The 18,538-nt window shown below is 43.5% G+C and overlaps 1 protein-coding gene across 1 annotated transcript in view; it reads left to right on the forward strand.

Moving 5' to 3' along the window:
- Positions 1–16,694, forward strand: part of clstn2a (calsyntenin 2a) — a 214,619-nt gene extending 197,925 nt beyond the window's left edge. Inside the window, exons 11-18 of the mRNA XM_015957243.3 lie at positions 9,802–9,968; positions 10,287–10,435; positions 12,942–13,147; positions 13,241–13,408; positions 13,587–13,732; positions 13,835–13,955; positions 14,349–14,539; positions 14,634–16,694. Of these exons, the coding sequence (XP_015812729.3) occupies positions 9,802–9,968; positions 10,287–10,435; positions 12,942–13,147; positions 13,241–13,408; positions 13,587–13,732; positions 13,835–13,955; positions 14,349–14,539; positions 14,634–14,846 (1,361 nt within the window). The 3' untranslated portion in view covers positions 14,847–16,694. The remainder of the gene's footprint in view (positions 1–9,801; positions 9,969–10,286; positions 10,436–12,941; positions 13,148–13,240; positions 13,409–13,586; positions 13,733–13,834; positions 13,956–14,348; positions 14,540–14,633) is intronic.
- Positions 16,695–18,538: the final 1,844 nt, after the last annotated feature.

The raw sequence follows: 18,538 nt of genomic DNA on the forward strand, positions 1-18,538 counted from the left end.
CCAATACTGCAAGATGCTCTTAAAAATGTTAATGAAGTTCAGATGAGCAGAATTTTTTGTGTGTTTTCTGTATTATTTTAAACACACTTCTGACTGTAATCATAAAGGTTAAGAAGATGCCTATGAGCCTGAGCATGGGTCCAAGCAATAACTTTGTTTTGTTAATATGTTTTTGGGGGTTTATGTAAGATTTTATCCAAACCTTGTTAGAGGATCAACATGTTGACTTTTTATGGTATCTATAAGCTTTGATTTTAGCCCAAAAATATCTCAGTTCAGTGGATTCATACGCATTTCTTGGTTTGTTGCTTCCACCAGAAAAAGCTGGACACAAGGTCACAGTGCCCTTTGATCTTTGATTCTCCAAATCTAATCACGTCATCTTTGAGTTCAAATGGAAGATTCCTGTGAGGCAATCATGAGAAATGAGCTGAAAACCTCTCAGTAGCGTAAAGGCTGCAGGTATCTGTGACCAGCAAAGGCATTATGTGATCCACGTGAAATTTCCACATCAGTGTGGATTAATAATTCATTTTCAAATCAATATTAAATGTAATCTACACCTTATTTGATTTGTCATGAGATAAAAGCCACTAGAGTAACTAATATGCAGTAGATATTGATGTTGGAACAACTGAGTGCTTTGCAGGAAAAGGTTCAATAAGAACATAAACAGAATCCTGTCCCAGGACTCCTTAAAAGACCTTGTTCATTTGTTTAAAGTCTCAGACCTTTAAAATATTTATACTGGGGCGTACTGGCCCAAAACAGGATTAATAATTTCAAATGAACACTGCCATTCTGAGTGTCGTGTCTGTAAGAGTGTTTGCTAATGCATGAAAGTGTGTGAACGTGTTAATAAATCCTTTTACAAGTGAAATAAGAAAACTTTACTTACATTTCCTCAAAGTGAGAGTGAATCAGAATGGAAATTACAAGGATTTTGGCCTTTAGTTACTGAATTAAACAGCAAATGGTCAGATCTATACATGTGCTTCTAAACTAATTTAAACCTGGAGAGTTCCTTAACTCCAAACAGTAATAAGACCCTGAGACCCACTGCTTTGTTTAACGGAATATCATCCTAATTTGGTTTAATACTGTTTGCATGGTCTGCAGAATTTAATACAACACAGAAACTCTTTGGCTTCTGATTTTAATTCAGTTTAGGATTAGTGTTATAAATCTGTAAAAACACAAGTGCATGTCTAGACAGGAGATCTTGTTGCCATCCAGTTATTCAGACGCAAAGTGTCGGTCCTAATGAAAACCTTTCAACAACATGTCTATGAGAGATGGAAAAAAGATGAATGGAAAATGTTTCTTCAGCGATGAGGAGAAAGAAAATTTGAAATGTATCGCACACACACACTCACACACATACAAACGCCTTTCTGCGTGTCATCATCTCTAATGCGCATTGTTCCAGAGCACATCTTAGGGCATAAACAAGAGAAATGCACAAGAAAAATAACAAGAATCTACTTTAAACAAGGACTGTAGCTGCAGAGTGTTTGAGGGTTTGCAGAAAAACAGTTTTATAGTAGACATACAGTGCATACATTTCTTGGTATAGAAAAGATTTGTCACTATAGCTCAATGTAATGGGAGGATGTTTGAAAATTTGAATAATTTATTTGTTTACATTCTTCTTGAATTGAAGCCCAGTAGGCGTTTCCCACCGCCATCAAGGCCATGTCACATGCAGTGCCGTCTCTGAATTAGGGGCCATAACGTGGGGCCGAGGCTGAGGCCTTCCCTAGAGCAAGCAGGGGGCCATGCCGCTAGTGCTGACCGCTCACCTGTCAATCAAAAACACACCCCTAATTATTTATAATTTCAATCTAAATGGATGAGTTATAAAATAATTCACCCCCCTCAAAATTGTCAAGAAGGTAAACTTGACCTACTAAACCTAAAATGTTTTTTTTTATTCAGGCAGGAAACATGTTTATTTCTGCTGTGAAGTTGTCATTTTTAACATGGGAGTCAATGGGAACTTGTTCTTTTCAGGAGTCAGCCTCTAGTGGATGAGGGGGGAACTGCAATTTTTGTCACTTCCGTATTCGCTTCACTTTTGGCTTTGGCAGGTGGAGTTTTCACCTATTGATTAAAACCTTTAATGGCCAAAGTCATTCTTAAATTTTCTAAAAGAAAGTGTTGCATAAAAGAAAGTGGCACGTGCTCACCGCAGCATTACAGCTCCCAGTGTCAATTAAAGGGTCCACGTGAGTGTTTTATTTTTATTTTCTGACACATTTTACATTTTTGGGGGGTTTCAGAAATATTTTTAAGGATTTATCAGGAACAGAAGTCATGTGGACATTTTCTCTGCTGCTTGTTTTCGGTCCTGAGGCTAAGATGACCCTTCATTCTTTACAGTTTTTGTTTTTGGAGAAGCTTTTGTTCAACATGCTGAAGGCAGCGTTTCTGTGACAATATCCACTCCTCTGGCTCTAAATGTGTGTAATCCTGTAAGGTTCACTTTGACAGAGCAGAAAGAGAAAATGCCTCCAGCTAAATGGAGGTTAGCTCGCTCATAATAACACGTCTGGCTTCTGTTTACAGACAAAACTAACTCCAGGAAGAAAAACCTCCAGTTGGGTTAAATATATATATATATATATATATATATATATATATATATATATATATATATATATATATATATATATATATTGTCATGACTCCCATCCTTCACCCTCCTCCACTTCCTCATTATACCTTCATTCAGCTCACCTGGTTCCTCTCACCAAGCTCCAGCCAAGCCCTGCTTTCCCCAGCAACCTGTCAGCTTCAATCAGCTCCATTCATTCCACCTGCTCCTGTAATCAGCCTCATCCCATTCACCTGCTTCCCCTGCTATAAAAGAACCAGCCATCCAGTCAACAGATGCCAGATTATTACAGCCTTGCCAGTAGTTCTCCAGCCATCCACCCTGCCTGATCTTTGCCTCTGGACCTTGTTTTTTGCCTGACCCCTGCCTTGCTCTCTGCCTGCCACTTTGACCTTAGCCTGCCTCTGAACCTGCCTCAGCCTTGCCCTCCAGGTATCTCTGCATTAAATAAAGACTTTTTAATATATTTTTACTGTGTTGGCGTCTTCACGGGTCTTCTGAGTTCTGTTCATGACAGAATAATCTGGCCAAAAATCTGACCCAACGCTGACACAGCACTTGGAGTATTTTTTTTCTTCTTTTTCATCGTACCTGTCATGGAGGATCTCACGCTCCTGGAGTTTATGGAGCTAGAGAAGGAGCAGGAGTCACCGTTCTGGGGAACGCGGCTGGCCATCAGGCCAGAGCCACGCAGAGGCTCCACTCCTCTGTCCAGGCCTGCTGCAAACGTCTTGTGCAGCGGGTTCATGACCACGCCGCTCCAGCCTCAAACCCCTCCTGTCAGGTCACGACGGCGGCGGTCCTGGAGGTTTTCTGGAGCTGATAAGAGGGTTAATCCTTCTCCCGTGCTGGTGTCGGCGGGTTCCACGGACGGCACCTCATGTTCTGCTTCTGGACCGGTCCCGACGGAGGAGATTGTTCAGGGGATGATGCAGATGGTCGAGGAGGCTGTGTGGGAGGTCTTTGCCAAGCCAACCTGCCCCCACTTACGTCTGCGGGCGGCTGATAGGTTAAATGTCATCTTCTCCACCCATCCAGAGTTGATAGCGGTCCCAGCACTTGGTAATTACTACCTTTATGTCCGGAGGGTATATGGGTCTGCACTGAAGGATGTCGCTATGGAGGGTCTGACCTGCTGTGAGAGGTGGTCACCTTCCCCAGAACCCTCCAACGTGTCGCATCCTGCTCCGGCGGTGGTCCCGGTGGACGCATCGCATCCTGCTCCGGCGGTGGTCCCGGTGTACGCATGGCATCCTGCTCCGGCGGTGGTCCCGGTGGACTCATCGCATCCTGCTCCGGCGGTGGTCCCGGTGGACGCATCACATCCTGCTCCGGCGGTGGTCCCGGTGGACACATCGCACCCTGCTCCGGCGGTGGTCCCGGTGGACACATCGCACCCTGCTCCGGCGGTGGTCCCGGTGGACGCATCGCACCCTGCTCCGGCGGTGGTCTCTGAGGACGCATCGCACCCTGCTCTGGCGGTGGTCCGGGAGGACGCATTGCACCCTGCTCTGGCGGTGGTCCGGGAGGACGCATCGCACCCTGCTCTGGCGGTGGTCCGGGAGGACGCATCGCACCCTGCTCTGGCGGTGGTCCGGGAGGACGCATCGCACCCTGCCCTGGCGGTGGTCTCGGAGGACGCATTGCATCCTGCCCTGGCGGTGGTCTCGGAGGACGCATCGCATCCTGCCCTGGCGGTGGTCTCGGAGGACGCATCGCATCCTGCCCTGGCGGTGGTCTCGGAGGACGCATCGCATCCTGCTCTGGCGGTGGTCCGGGAGGACGCATCGCATCCTGCTCTGGCGGTGGTCCGGGAGGACGCATCGCATCCTGCTCTGGCGGTGGTCCGGGAGGATGCATCGCATCTTGCTTCGACGGATGAGGTCCAAGAGGCCCCGGCCCAGCCTGTCCAAAGGGCTCCGGCCCAGCCTGTCCAAAGGGCTCCGGCCCAGCCTGTCCAAGGGGCTCCGGCCCAGCCTGTCCAAGGGGCTCCGGCCCAGCCTGTCCAAGGGGCTCCGGTGAAACCTTTCCGCGAGCCTCCAGTCCAAGGGTCGACACCTCCATGCTCTGAAGAGGACCTCTCCTGCCCCTGCTCTGAAGAGGACCTCTCCTGCCCCTGCTCTGAAGAGGACCTCTCCTGCCCCTGCTCTGAAGAGGACCCCTCCTGCTCTCAAGTTCCCCAGTCTCAAGTTCCCCAGTCTCAAGTTCCCCAGTCTCAAGTTCCCCAGTCTCAAGTTCCCCAGTCTCAAGTTCCCCAGTCGTGGTCCAGTTTCCCCTCGTAGTCTTAGTCGTGGTCCAGTTTCCCCTCGTAGTCTTAGTCGTGGTCCAGTTTCCCCTCGTAGTCTTAGTCGTGGTCCAGTTTCCCCTCGTAGTCTTAGTCGTGGTCCAGTTTCCCCTCGTAGTCTTAATCTTAGTCTTGGTCCAGTGTCCTCTGTCACCACACTCCCACGATCCCGGCTCCTGGTTCCCCGTCGCCGGCCCCCCAGACTCCCACGGTCCCGGCTCCTGGTTCCCCGTCGCCGGCCCCCCAGACTCCCACGGTCCCGGCTCCTGGTTCCCCGTCGCCGGCCCCCCAGACTCCCACGGTCCCGGCTCCTGGTTCCCCGTCGCCGACCCCCCAGACTCCCACTGTCTCGGCTCCTGGTTCCCCGTCGCCGCCCCCCCCGACCCTTCCGGCCCTCCTTCCTGGTCCCCCTCCTCCCGCCCTGCTCTGGCCCTCCTTCCTGGTCCCCCTCCTCCCACACAGCTCTGGTTTCCTGTGGGCGTCTGGTATCCGCCCTTGAGGGGGGGGGGGGGGGTTCTGTCATGACTCCCATCCTTCACCCTCCTCCGCTTCCTCATTATACCTTCATTCAGCTCACCTGGTTCCTCTCACCAAGCTCCAGCCAAGCCCTGCTTTCCCCAGCAACCTGTCAGCTTCAATCAGCTCCATTCATTCCACCTGCTCCTGTAATCAGCCTCATCCCATTCACCTGCTTCCCCTGCTATAAAAGAACCAGCCATCCAGTCAACAGATGCCAGATTATTACAGCCTTGCCAGTAGTTCTCCAGCCATCCACCCTGCCTGATCTTTGCCTCTGGACCTTGTTTTTTGCCTGACCCCTGCCTTGCTCTCTGCCTGCCACTTTGACCTTAGCCTGCCTCTGAACCTGCCTCAGCCTTGCCCTCCAGGTACCTCTGCATTAAATAAAGACTTTTTAATATATTTTTACTGTGTTGGCGTCTTCACGGGTCTTCTGAGTTCTGTTCATGACAATATATATATATATATATAAATGCCTAATGATTACGCCAAGTGGAATTATTATTGCCTGTGTGGAATTATTCCTTCAAGTTTGGGAGTACCATTGACTATTCTCCGGTAGGGGTTTGCCTTTCCTTACTCCTGTTGCCTCTGCCTGGGAACTAACCTTTCCTTCCTCGACTGAGTCCCTAGGGCCTCGGGAATTATTCAACGACACGTGGTTTCTGCCAGGACTCTGTGTCCTTGAAAAGGGGGGATATGTAACATCCACAAATGGTCATTTTTTCATGTACAGTTTGACCTTTTCAATATCTGGTCTATGGAGACAGAAATCTACATTTGTTGCCTTTAATCTGCCGGATCCTGCCATTCCATCAGCTGGAGTCCGGGCCTCTGCAGCTCAAAACACATGATAACATATTGTCAACAAACTGATCCCGTTTCAAGGCCTAATCTTCCCTTATCACTTCTACAGGATTCCTCATGTCTCTGAAGAAAGTGACTATTTTCAGCTCATATGAGTTAATCAATCGTGAAATGGAATGAACAAATGTTATATGAAATGATCAATAATGTTTTGATTAATCTGTGATTAAATGCACAGTGTGTGATATTTTTACCTGTTTACTATTAAATCCTGTGTTTCCAGTTCACAAACTTGTTCTTTTTCACTAATATTTCTCACCAACATCAATTCTAAATATTCCTCTCAACTTCAAATTATACATTTTTATATACATAAACTGTGGTCGACCCTCCATGGTCATCCACATCTTAAATTACAGTAGCTGTTTAGAGACATACGAGCTCCACGTTACCCGTTTGGACTATGACTGTAACCTGAAAGAACCAGCGGAGGGCAGCAGTGTGCCCTGGAAGCACAGTCTGCTAATTCAACTAAGAAATAGAAAAGAATAGCTACATTGTTGTTGTACTTGTTAGTTTGAATAAAAAAATTAAATCAAAAGATACAAAAAAAAATGTGTTAGTTCGTCATCATGTCCAACACAAGGAAGCCGCATATGTTCAGACCCCCGCCCGATATTAGCTGGACGCCAGCCTCCGATTAGTGTCTCTGACTCCCAAACTCACCTCAGGTTGTTCATCTGTCTTTTCCTAGTACCAGAACTCCCGATCCGGTCCCAAGTGTCAGTACCAGAACTCCCGATCCGGTCCCAAGTGTCAGTACCAGAACTCCCGACCCAGTCCCAACTTCTACTCAAGTCTCCTCTCTTCCTGCAGCATGCCGTCTTGCCCAACACGCTCCAGCATTAGCCAGTGGCTAAATCAGCATTGTTTGCTTTATCTCCACAACACTTTACTAACAGCGATGTAGTTCTCCACGCATTACTGAGTCGCTCCGACACAAAGGGCTTCTTCTCAAACGTTTTCTTTAGACTTGGGTCTCCTTTTGCTGGTAATCCGTGGGAGTTTATGAGCAGCATACACATCATCTCCCTGGCTCTAGCCATGGCTAACTAGTAGCTCGGTAGCTCGTGACACCGATCTCCCCACACCAGCCGTGAGCCACGATTAGCTGGTGGATAAGTCAGCATATTTTACTTTATGTCCAGCATGTCCCCGGCTCACCAACACTCCTTCACCAGTCGTATTTAATGATCAGCCAGTGATTGCTCCATATCCATATAAGCTGGTAGCGGCAGCCAGTTTGTTTACATCGAGCTGTGCGCTCTGTGATCCACGTGAAATGGGTGTTGTGGGAAATTATGTCCCCCTGAAATATTCTGTTTCCCTTAGGCAGTCAAGAGCAAATGTTTCCAAATCCACAGAACTTATTGTCCATTATGAGGACTAAAAAGTGGTTAAACTGAGTGAGATTACATCCTTTTACATAATTTTCAAAAATGATAAATAAGCTTGCTGCAAAAGAGTGAACAAGGATGTTTTTACTGTATCTTTTTTATTGTTTTTAGGAGGAAATACAGATAAGAAATCACAAGCATAACATTATTGCATTATATTACATAATTTTCCCGTAAAAGTTGATCACAAATGTTGTGAAAATAGCCTGAAGTGTGATCTCTCGACACGGGGGACAGAAGATTTCAGGGGAACACAATTTTTCACAACACCTGACCTCCCGGCTGACGTCACACCTCCTCCGTGTGTGAATCGTGACAGCTTCAATAACAGAACTAGCTTGCTTCCTTCAGGATTGGTAGGCTGATAAAACAGTCATATTTATAAATGCTTTTTTTGAAAAGGTCGCGTAGCTTGTTTTAAGCTTTGTGTGGGTTAGGCCACACAGGGTCGAAATCCAATGTACAGTCAAACTCATGAGTGAGCTACCGTAGCTGCAATACTTTCTCTGAACTGCATAGCGCTAGAGTCACATTTTTTCATCATGATTTCAATAGATTTCATACACAGGGCCTTTAAATTAATAAGGTTGATTAATCTGTGCTTGAATTACTGAAGTTTGAAATGACAAGTGAATCATTACACCCAGACACAAGGTTCATTAGAGATAAATTAAAGTTAAGTTAAATGCCATGACACGTAGATATTTTCTTACAAATCAGAGCATCCTGTATCTGAAGAAGGTGTGATGTTCTGAGGTTTTCTTGTTAACACCCCTTAACATGGCACGTCCTGGTTGGCCAAGAAACCATAACATGAGAATATTAAAACAGAGCTCACTAGACGGTGAGTCAGTTCTAGAGAAAGCTACGGACAAGCCATCCGAAGCGAACACTCTTTAACCCAGAGCTTTCGACAAGCTAAAAGCTACCTACAGCTGACACAGCAAAACGGTTCCTTCAGCTATTCAGAAACAGCTGTTCTAGACGCAAACAATTCCGTCTATCTGTTGTGACTCGGAAACATCTCTGGACTGGAGAGTCGATGCTGCGTTTAATCTACCAAACCTCGGTGTCCAGCGGTCCTCTGACCTCCTGATCCGCGAAGAGGGTGTCCAAAGAAAGGATGAGGTAGACACACAGATTGCGTCTGACGCCTTTTTGATAAGAACCAACTTCATAGCTTAATGCAAACCAAATTCTTTTCACATCCAGAACTCAGTTCTTCTAGATATGAAGGTTCTGATAACCTCACATTCACACATAGTCACCATACATCACATCCCATCCTCTTAGATTCATCCGTCACAGTAGCCTTGGTTAAGTTATCATGTTTTTATTTGTTTAGAAAATAAATTTCTTATCTTTTATAACCCTGACTCTGTCTGAAATGAGACGAAGTGTGTTGATCACTGAAAAAGCAAAGAACCCTAGAATCCTCTGATTAAACATCCAAAGACCAAGCAGGTTGATATTCTATATTTATATAGAGTATCACAGCTTATTGGTCATAAGTAAAGGTAACATATTAAGCTTAAAAGCATCAACATTTACCCTCTACGTGTATATATATATATATATATATATATATATATATATATATATATATATATATATATGAATATGTACACACACACACACACATATCGTTAATAATGTGTAACAGTGCAAGTATAGTAATTAGTAGTTGGTGGATTGAATATAGTTTTATTAAAGAGCAGCATTCTGGTTCATGCTGAAAAACTAAGAGGACATTTATCTTTAACAGCAAGGATTGGATATCTGCTTGAATATGATGAACTATAGTCTATAATTTGATATTAATGTTGCTGTAATGTCACCTCCTGCTGCCTGTATAATATGTAATTCATACTTTTCTTTTAAAAGTTTCCCTTTTTCTTGCTATAGCTTCCAGGTTCTGTGGTTTATTAATTGAAACAGTCTTTCTTGATCACATTAAACTGTTCAATATCCTTCACCTCACTAGGAAAACACAAAGCTCTTAACAATACATATTTGATTTTATTCAGTGTTTTTTAAAAAAGGAAGTTTTATTAGCTTCCACTTTGTTTTGTTTCTCTCTCACCTTTATTCATGGCTTCTTCTCTTTTTCCCACCAGGTGTTGAAGTGGCAACCCCAAGGTTCACTCAGTATTTCCACGGGAGCCTTTCAGGTTTGACAATCCGACCAGGTCGCATTGAAACCCAGAAGGTTATCTCCTGCCTGCAGGCCTGCAAAGAAGGCCTTGATATTAACTCCCTTGAAAGCCTGGCAAAGGACATAAAGGTGCGGGAAAATATGAAGGCACTGTTACTATTGTCATCTCAATCCAGCCTGTGGGAACAACTGCTTATTACGTTGGCATTTAAGCCGTGAAGGCTAATATTGTGTCTGAACAGACGATTTCTCAGCACGCTTTTCTTTAGGGTTCTTTCTGCAAAATAAGAAAGAATCCACATTGTGTGTGTGTGTGTGTGTGTGTGTGTGTGTGTGTGTGTGTGTGTGTGTGTGTGTGTGTGTGTGTGTGTGTGTGTGTGTGTGTGTGTGTGTGTGTGTGTGTGTGTGTGTGTGTGTGTGTGTGTGTGTGTGTGTGTGTGTGTGTAGTTTCATTTCAACCCAGCCCAGTCTGTTCTGGTGGTGGAAGGAGAAGATGTGGACAGCATCAACACGGCCATGACAAAGATCTCCTACATCAACTCACGTCAGTTCCCAACACCGGGCCTCCGACGGTTGCACATCACAGCCTCCGTACAGTAAGTGCACACTACTTAGGGGTAAAATAAGTCAGAATTTTATAGTGAATTAATCATACAGCAGTCTAATGTTTCCTTCATGATGGAAGGAAAGTTACATTGAAACAGATTTCCTTCTCAACCAGCTGGGGGTTTGTCTGTTTTTGGCCTTTTAAGAAAAGCCACAGAGGAAGGAAGTCGTTGTTGCCAGTCTTTGAGTTTTTTTAAAGAAGCAAAGCAGTAAATAGGAGTGACCCTGAAGTAATTTCTTGTACCACCTAAGAAGCCACAGCATTGTTTTGTTTACTCTAATATTGGGTAAAGGAGGCTAGATGCTAATGTTGAGCTAACAGTGCTAACAGTAAATTAGTAATAAATACCTGGCTAAAAAATCTCAAGCAAATGTATGAAATACAAACAACTCAATATTACAGTGAAATGTCTTTATATAATAATTAAATTAATGTGTATGACTTGTCATCTAGAATCTTCTGGCGCTGAGCCGTAGCTCGTAGCAGCCGTGGAACATATGAAACAGGAGTGAGAAAGTCACTTGTGTGTTTGGAAAATGGGCTGCAGTACCCCAGTTAACCTATGTTTAATTATGTTTGATGTCATCTAGTTTTCTAACATGACTGATTTAAGTTAAAATTAAGAATATTTCACAAAGCCATGTTCCCTGGCTTAGCTTTGCTTTTGTTTTTATCAGTGGAGGGTTAATATGCAGATTTAAAACTGAATCTAGTTTATTTAAAAGGTGAAGCATGTGGGGAAAGTGAGACAATGAAGAAAGCATCATTATTGTAAAAACTGCTCATTTGTGAAACGCACCATCTGTATGTTCAGGATATATGAAAAGCAAAAACAGTTTATTTGAGACTTTGTGTCTAACAGATGATGAATACATTGCTTTGGGTTTTTATTTTAGTCGTGCTTTTTGCATTTAAATGTCTTCTGGGGTATTTTGTCTGCACTCTTGCAGCATGCTTGTGTCGTGTTGTTTGATAAAGTGAGGTGAGTTTGGTGAGCAACAATCGAGGATGTCTGACTTTGCACAACACAGCTGCAGCTGTCGAGATAAAGACAAACAAATCCACTTCTGCTCTCAGCTGATACGTTAAATCTGCAGATTAAAGAGAAAAACATTGTGTTCTCCTGCTGCACTCGTGGACTTTTTTATGATGCACTTCCTGAAGGTGTTTGCTTTTACTTTACCTGCAGATTTGATTCTCACAGCATCTATTCTTGCATACAGTTTTTACACCAATCACATTAAATTACAACCATGTGAAAACAAAAGCAGGCTATCGTGTGCTGCTAAGTGTTCCTGAAAATTCCAAATTCAAGTACTTTAAATCACACACAGCACCATTCAAACATTTGGTTGCACTAACCCTAACCTTTAGACTGGTATTTTATTATTTAAAGGTGCATTATGTTAAAATTAAGTAAAAATGACATCCAGTGCAACCACTTTAAACAACTCTGGAGTTTTTTTGCCAGCCATCATTACAATTGTCGGCGCTGCAGCAGTAGCTCGCAGGAGACACAGCAACCACACACTCGTTGATGGCAAACAGTCGTTACGTCCCTCCTTCTTTTGTTTTGAAAGGAGAAAAACTGGTAATCCCCACAGCCAGCTGGATATTAAATAAGTTTCAGGATAACCTTCCTTCCAAAATGACTGAAACATTAGACTCGGTTTAGATTTTCTCACTGTGAAATTCTCACTATATTCTTACATACTGCTCCTTTAATGAAAACACAAAATCCAGAACACCACTGAAGCAGTTTGAAATGCGCTGGTATTGAGTCGACATCTTTTAAACCAGAATCGAACAACTTTGCTGCAATAAAAGACGTTTTTGGTTTTCTTTTTGCTTTAGTTTTTTACACTTTATTCAGTATTTTTGTTCAAAAGTGCAGATCCAGCTTTAAAGTTTGTGCAAGCAGAAGCTTCTTCAAAACGACAAATACCAAACTAATCTTGCTCAGTCTTACAAACGTGTTTGTCCAGAGACGCTCACTGTGTGGGGATGTTCTTCTCGTTTTAGTTTAAAACATTCCAGGTGTCAGACGTTGGTGTTTGGTTCATAGACACCCGTTAATAACAACAAGTCAAAAAACGTTAAAATCACCCACGATCAGGCTCCTGGGACAACTTGAACTTCCTATAAACGTTCTAGTCAGATATTTCCCTCTCACGTGGAGGTTCGAAGCCTGGACCAAGTTTATGAGACTGTAAAAATTCTGAAAATTTGGGATTTTTTTATGTCTATTGGCCTTAAAATGAGATCCGGTATCCCTGTCAGGAAACCTTTGATTATTCTGAGTCTCAGTCAGGTTGATTTATAAGAGAAAAGCAGGACAGTAACTATCTATTTTTTTAATCGTGTCTTTTTATCTCGTGACAATATTTGTTGACACAAAAATGAATGTTTGACACACTGAGGGACAAATATGTCATCCGTGAGTCTGGAACGCTGCTGTGGTCCTGTCCTCTGCGACTCCTCTCGTCCTCTGTTAGGTGTTTTGGAGAGGAAACGTGTCTCTCCATCCCAGACATCAGGGCAGTAGTAATGGTGCTGCCTCCCAGTGAACCCAGAATCACCATCACAGGGTTGAAGCAGCTCATCAGACCTGCCAGTGAGCTCCGCGGCCCGCTGGGCGTGGCACCTTTCAAGGAGCTTCGCATCACCAGCACTGTGATGAGGGGAGACGCCTTCGGTGGACGTGAGTGGAGAGAAAACACTTAGTCTTGTCCCGATGGGCTACTTTGTAATGTTAGTCAAAAGTGTGTGCGTGTGTTTGTGTGTGTGTGCGCAGCCCACAGGCTCAGTGTGACGGAGGTGATGCACAACCTGGACTACTGTGACGTGCTGGTAATTGGTGATGAACTGAATCCGGAGAGGGAAAGTCTGGAGATTCATCACAGTGCCCTGTTGGGAAAACATCTCGATGCCACCAACTCCACCTCAGGAATATCAATATACGGTTAGTAGGACAGACTCTGACAGCAGCGCTCCTTAATGCCCCTGATGGTGCCTCCTTAGAATCCTGATGAGGGAAAGCTCCCACTCCCCTCAGTCAGAAAAGCTCTAAAACTTTAAAGCTGCCATGCTGTGCAGGTTTGTTTTTGTCTGCTTCAGAGCTGTGGTGTTTTTTCTACCAGGTGTGGACTCCATGGCCCACTATGAGCAGGCCCTGAGGCAGCTGCGCTACAGGAACTGGAGACCTGCTGCTCTGAGCGAGAGACGGTTTAGACTCACCTGCTCCGAGCTCAACGGACGATACACCAGTAACGAGTTCAACCTGGAGGCAAACCGAGATTCCATTAAAACATTCTGCTTTTTATGTTCTGCGCACCATTAATTCTAAGTCATCTTCCCTTCACCCCTTCTGTATCCTCTTTTCCTTTAGGTCAGCGTTCTTCACCGCGCCGCTCCAATGGAACATATCAATCATGTGGCGGCGCCGCCGCAGTACATGAGACCTGTCCATCACCCGCTCATGATCCACGCCCTGAACTCACACACGTCAGGTGATACTTCATGTCTGACCTCTGTTGTTCTGTTCATAGCCTGTAAATTGCTGTGAACACGATTATTAATGGCTCATTCATCAAAGTTAATTGCAGTTAGGACTTATTTATTTTCGTTGGGTTAGACTACGTCACAAAATGCCACCTAAAATACCGCAAATGGCATTTTAAATAAATAAAAACTAAACCGCTGTTATATTTTTGTGCTTCGTGAGGAGCTCAGTCCCTTGTTCCTATAATCACTGAACCTCAAGTTGCTTTACAATAACTGGCTTTTTAGTTATTTCCTTTCTGAATATTAGTATAAAAAAGAACTGGCGCTATGTTTGAGTTACAGCCAATAATAATAAAACCATCGCCGTGAGTGAATCCTTCTCTCCTTTCCCGATTCAGAAGCCGCACCTCCTGCGGCCACGGTGGTTATTGTGATTTGCATCGCAGCTCTGGTGGTGATTGTGGTGATCGGCATCTACAGGATCCACGCCACACATCAAGAAGCCTCCAGAGACGACGAGGATGAAGTCAAAGATCTTGAGACGGACTGGGGGAGCTCTGCACTCAACATCACTATCAACCCCATGGAGGTAACCGCGCCTCTGTGTGCTGATGAGGTGATGACTAGAAAAACCACCCCTGTGTTTTTCTAAAGTGGATTTAGGATCCGTCTTTGTTCTTTAGGACATAAGAGGCCCCCAGGCACTGGCAGAGGCGGTAAGAGGAGAAGAATGTGAGGAGGAGGATGAAGACGAGGATGAAGAGCTGGTGGGAAGCGTGACGATTGCTGAATCAGATAAGAGTGATGAAGAGGAAGAGGAGAAAGAAGAAGGGAGTGAAGAGGTTGTTGGGAAGAGGGAAAAATCTGAGTGGGACAGTTCACGTGTAACATACTGATCACACACACGCTCATTCTCCATCAACCACACACACCATACAGGCATTCATACAAGCACGTACAGACAAAAAATAAATCTGATGAGTTACAGTCTTCAGCTGGAAGGTGCCATTTTTAGAGAAGCAGCGCCCTCTGGTGGACAAAGGCTGCATCAGAGTCGGCTGCGGCGCCACAGTGTTGGAAAGCGTCATGTTTACATCATCAGTACTCACATAACACTCAGTGGTGTTTATAGGTCTATCTAACAAACAGGCATCCCATTGCTGTGTGTGTCGACTGGGTTTGCTGGTCTTACTGGTACCTAACCCAACCACAAGGCTCCTCTCATCAGATTACTTATTTCCCAAAAGGACGGTCTGTTAGATGCTGAGTCACTAGCAGCTAAATGTGTCCATACATGTATGTAATAGTTAATGTATCAATAAACCTTTTAGAAATAACTTTAATTAGTATGAATATTAAGTAGAACACTGAGTGTGTGTGTGTCCCATATTTAACCACCGTCTCACACCTTTTAGTCACGAATGTTGTTCGTTAGCAATGCTGTGGTTCTGTGGCCAGGACACGAAAGAGAGAACATCTAAAGTTTAACTGAAAATACTCCTTAAGTTACTCACCTGTTTACGTACAAGAACTAAATGTTACAGATTGTCTTCTCTAGGTTCTCGAAAGTCTTTCAAAAATCACATTAAAATCTTTTAAAAAGCTTTTTTCCAAACATTTATTTTTATTAAATGTTTAAACAAGATTAAGTTATTTTTTCTATCCAAATTTTCTACATCATGACTTGAACAAGGTGTTTCTGATTTAGATAACTTTGTTGTTCCAGAACATTTCATTTATCTTTAATCAGAAGATGAAATTAAACAGAGCTTTTATTATAATTATTTAAAAGAGAGAATTCCAGACTTGATGAGAGTTAAAGGAACAGGAGTGCAGCTTTGGGCCTTTGTGCAGAAAACTAATGAAGGTTAAAGAAACGATGTTGTCGAAGCCTCATAAAGATGTTTGATCTGCAGGACAGTCACACCCATTTGTCTCTGCTCGTCTTTAAAACCTCGTTTGTTTTAAACGTTTAGATTCATCTCGTCTCCCGTCAGCCACGCTTACAGTTTGCCCTCACATCTCTCGTGGGCTCAGGCAGGTTTTATGTCAACAAAGGGAGCAGCTTCCATGTCTCGTATCAGATGATCCGAGCCGAAGAACAAAACAAACTCATGAGTGCCGTCGGGTGAGGAGGACTCCAGTATCAGAGCCGTTTGCTTTGTTGACTGATCAAATATGATGATGTCTTCTCACCTCTGGTGACGTTTACTCTCGCTCTGATGGCTCTCATTCACACTTGACATTTGACCTTAACACAGATCACATTATGCATGTGAGCCGCTGTAATCAGAGGTTTCTGTCTGATCTGTGGAAAGTCTGATTCTGTTAGATTCCAGCCAGCTTCCCTGCAGGAGAGTAAAACCATCACACGCTGAAAGGTCCCGTTCTTCTGACACCCTCACAAACCCAGGTCACATCCAGGTTTCGCTTCGTCTCCTCTCTGCTGTTCTCCATCTTTGAGCTCTAACAGAAACGTTTGGTGTTCACATGTCTTTTAATCATCTGTGATGTATGATAGAGTCAACATTGTGAAACAACTGTTTCCTCCTGCTACACGATGCTCCTGATACATTAATGACTTTAAAAAGATTCTTTTACATAAAACCCTGTAAAAATATTTAAGACAGTTATTTTATATATGTTTCTTTTTTTGTAAACAAAATGGTTGGGATTTCTTTCTATCTAGTGGTCATCCCGCTGTTTTCTGTAAATTGACCAATAAAGAATTGTTTTAGACTCTACCAACTTGTCCTGATTTTTGTGCGGATCTGAAAATCTGCTGTTGTAACGGTTTGCAGGTCCCGTGAGGTCATCACACGTCAGCGCCGACTTCCTTGTCATTTTCATGTGATTGCATGATACGCTGACAGATGCGAGTCATCATCCACATGACTCCCTGCATCTGTTCAAGTGTTTCTGGGCCAGACAGACCTTATATACCCCCGTGTGTCCTCATAGCACAGGAACGTTCACATAACATTACAAAATAGTTTCATTTCCTTCAGCAACATGTACACTACAGTTCATTATTAATTAAAAGTCATATAAAAATAAAGATGTGAGCCAACAACTACTGTTGATAGTTATTAAAGTCAGAGCAGAAAACAGGAACTGCTCTCTCTGTCTTCTTCGCAACAAAGCTAAAGAAGTCCACAATCTTCTCTGAGAAAACATACAGCAACTTTGCATTTTCAGCTTTGATAAAATCTTCAAATAAATTACAGAGGCTGTAAGGTGCACGATGTAATAATGAAGTAAGAATGACATTATGTGGGCAAATTTGGGTACTGCAGTCAATGTTTCAAAACAAACAGTGATGAGTTTATTTGACCAGCAGCAGAAGATTCTAGATGAATCATAGACAGTAGGCTGATAAGTAGATGAACTGATATCTCTGTAATGATAATAATAATAATAATAATAATAATTAGGGTTGTCACGGTAACCGGTATAGCGGTAAACCCCGGTAAAAAAGTTGACAATAAAAATAACCGTCCAGTTTTTAAAAAACTATATTATCTCGGTGGGTTTACCGTGGCCGCGGTTTCGGCGCGATGACCCTTACCAGCCACCGTCGCTTCAGCTGAAGTTCCCGCTGCGCGCACACGCACTTTTTAGTTTGCAACGGCACCAAAACTTTGAAGCTGAAATAATGGCCGAAGGAGGCGACGGCAGCGCCCAGGACATCCATCAGCCCTCAAAGAAGACTAAATCGGAAGTATGGGCATATTTGGGATTTCTGAAAAATGCTGAGGAACAGTTAATAGAAGACGGCTATCCCGTTTGCAGAACGTGCAGGAAACAAGTGTCTGCAGAAGGCAGCAACACTTCAAATCTCATGGCACATCTGCGTGACGATCACCCACGTCTCTACAGCCAGTGCAAGGTAAGTTAACATTAGCATTTTAGCTTAAATGCATGACGTGAGGACTTTTGGTTGAGGGAGAATGCAACGAGTCACTATATACTGCAGCCGCAGCGTCCTCTGCCAGCATTTAAACCGTGTCACGGACACCCTGTTGCTGGATGAAGCATCTTATTTGTTGATGATGAAGAGAAATATACAATTAGTTCCTTGTCATTGATTTCTTTACTTATTCAATGCCATTTATACTTGAACATTTGGATTTGATTACATAGTGTAGTAGTTATTTTAGTAATTTGTTTAAAGTGGATATTTATTTTAAATACATATTTTTTTAAGGTTGACTTGTACGGTGCTCAAGTCAAGTGTGGACTGGAGTTTTAGATTTTCATTTTGATAATGAAGAAAACAAGTATATGAGAAAACAAGTGGTGTTTCTTTGATTTGTTTACATATTGTTTATGTTTTGAATGTTTGGATTTGTATAATTTAAACCTGCACTGACTACTGTAACATGTTCCAGAAAAATAAGCTATTTGTTCCTTTACTTGTGAAAAGTTGCACTTTTGCTAAGGCTTTGTGTTATTTTAGGTTTAATAAACACTGTTAAACCTTTTCAGAACTATTTCAGTTTGTGTAGAACAGGACTATCAATGCTTTCTGAACATATGCAACACCGTTTAAAAAATACCGCGATAATACCGAAAACCGTGATAATTT

This window comes from Nothobranchius furzeri, chromosome 11, assembly GCF_043380555.1.
Source record: "Nothobranchius furzeri strain GRZ-AD chromosome 11, NfurGRZ-RIMD1, whole genome shotgun sequence".
NCBI lineage: Eukaryota > Metazoa > Chordata > Actinopteri > Cyprinodontiformes > Nothobranchiidae > Nothobranchius > Nothobranchius furzeri.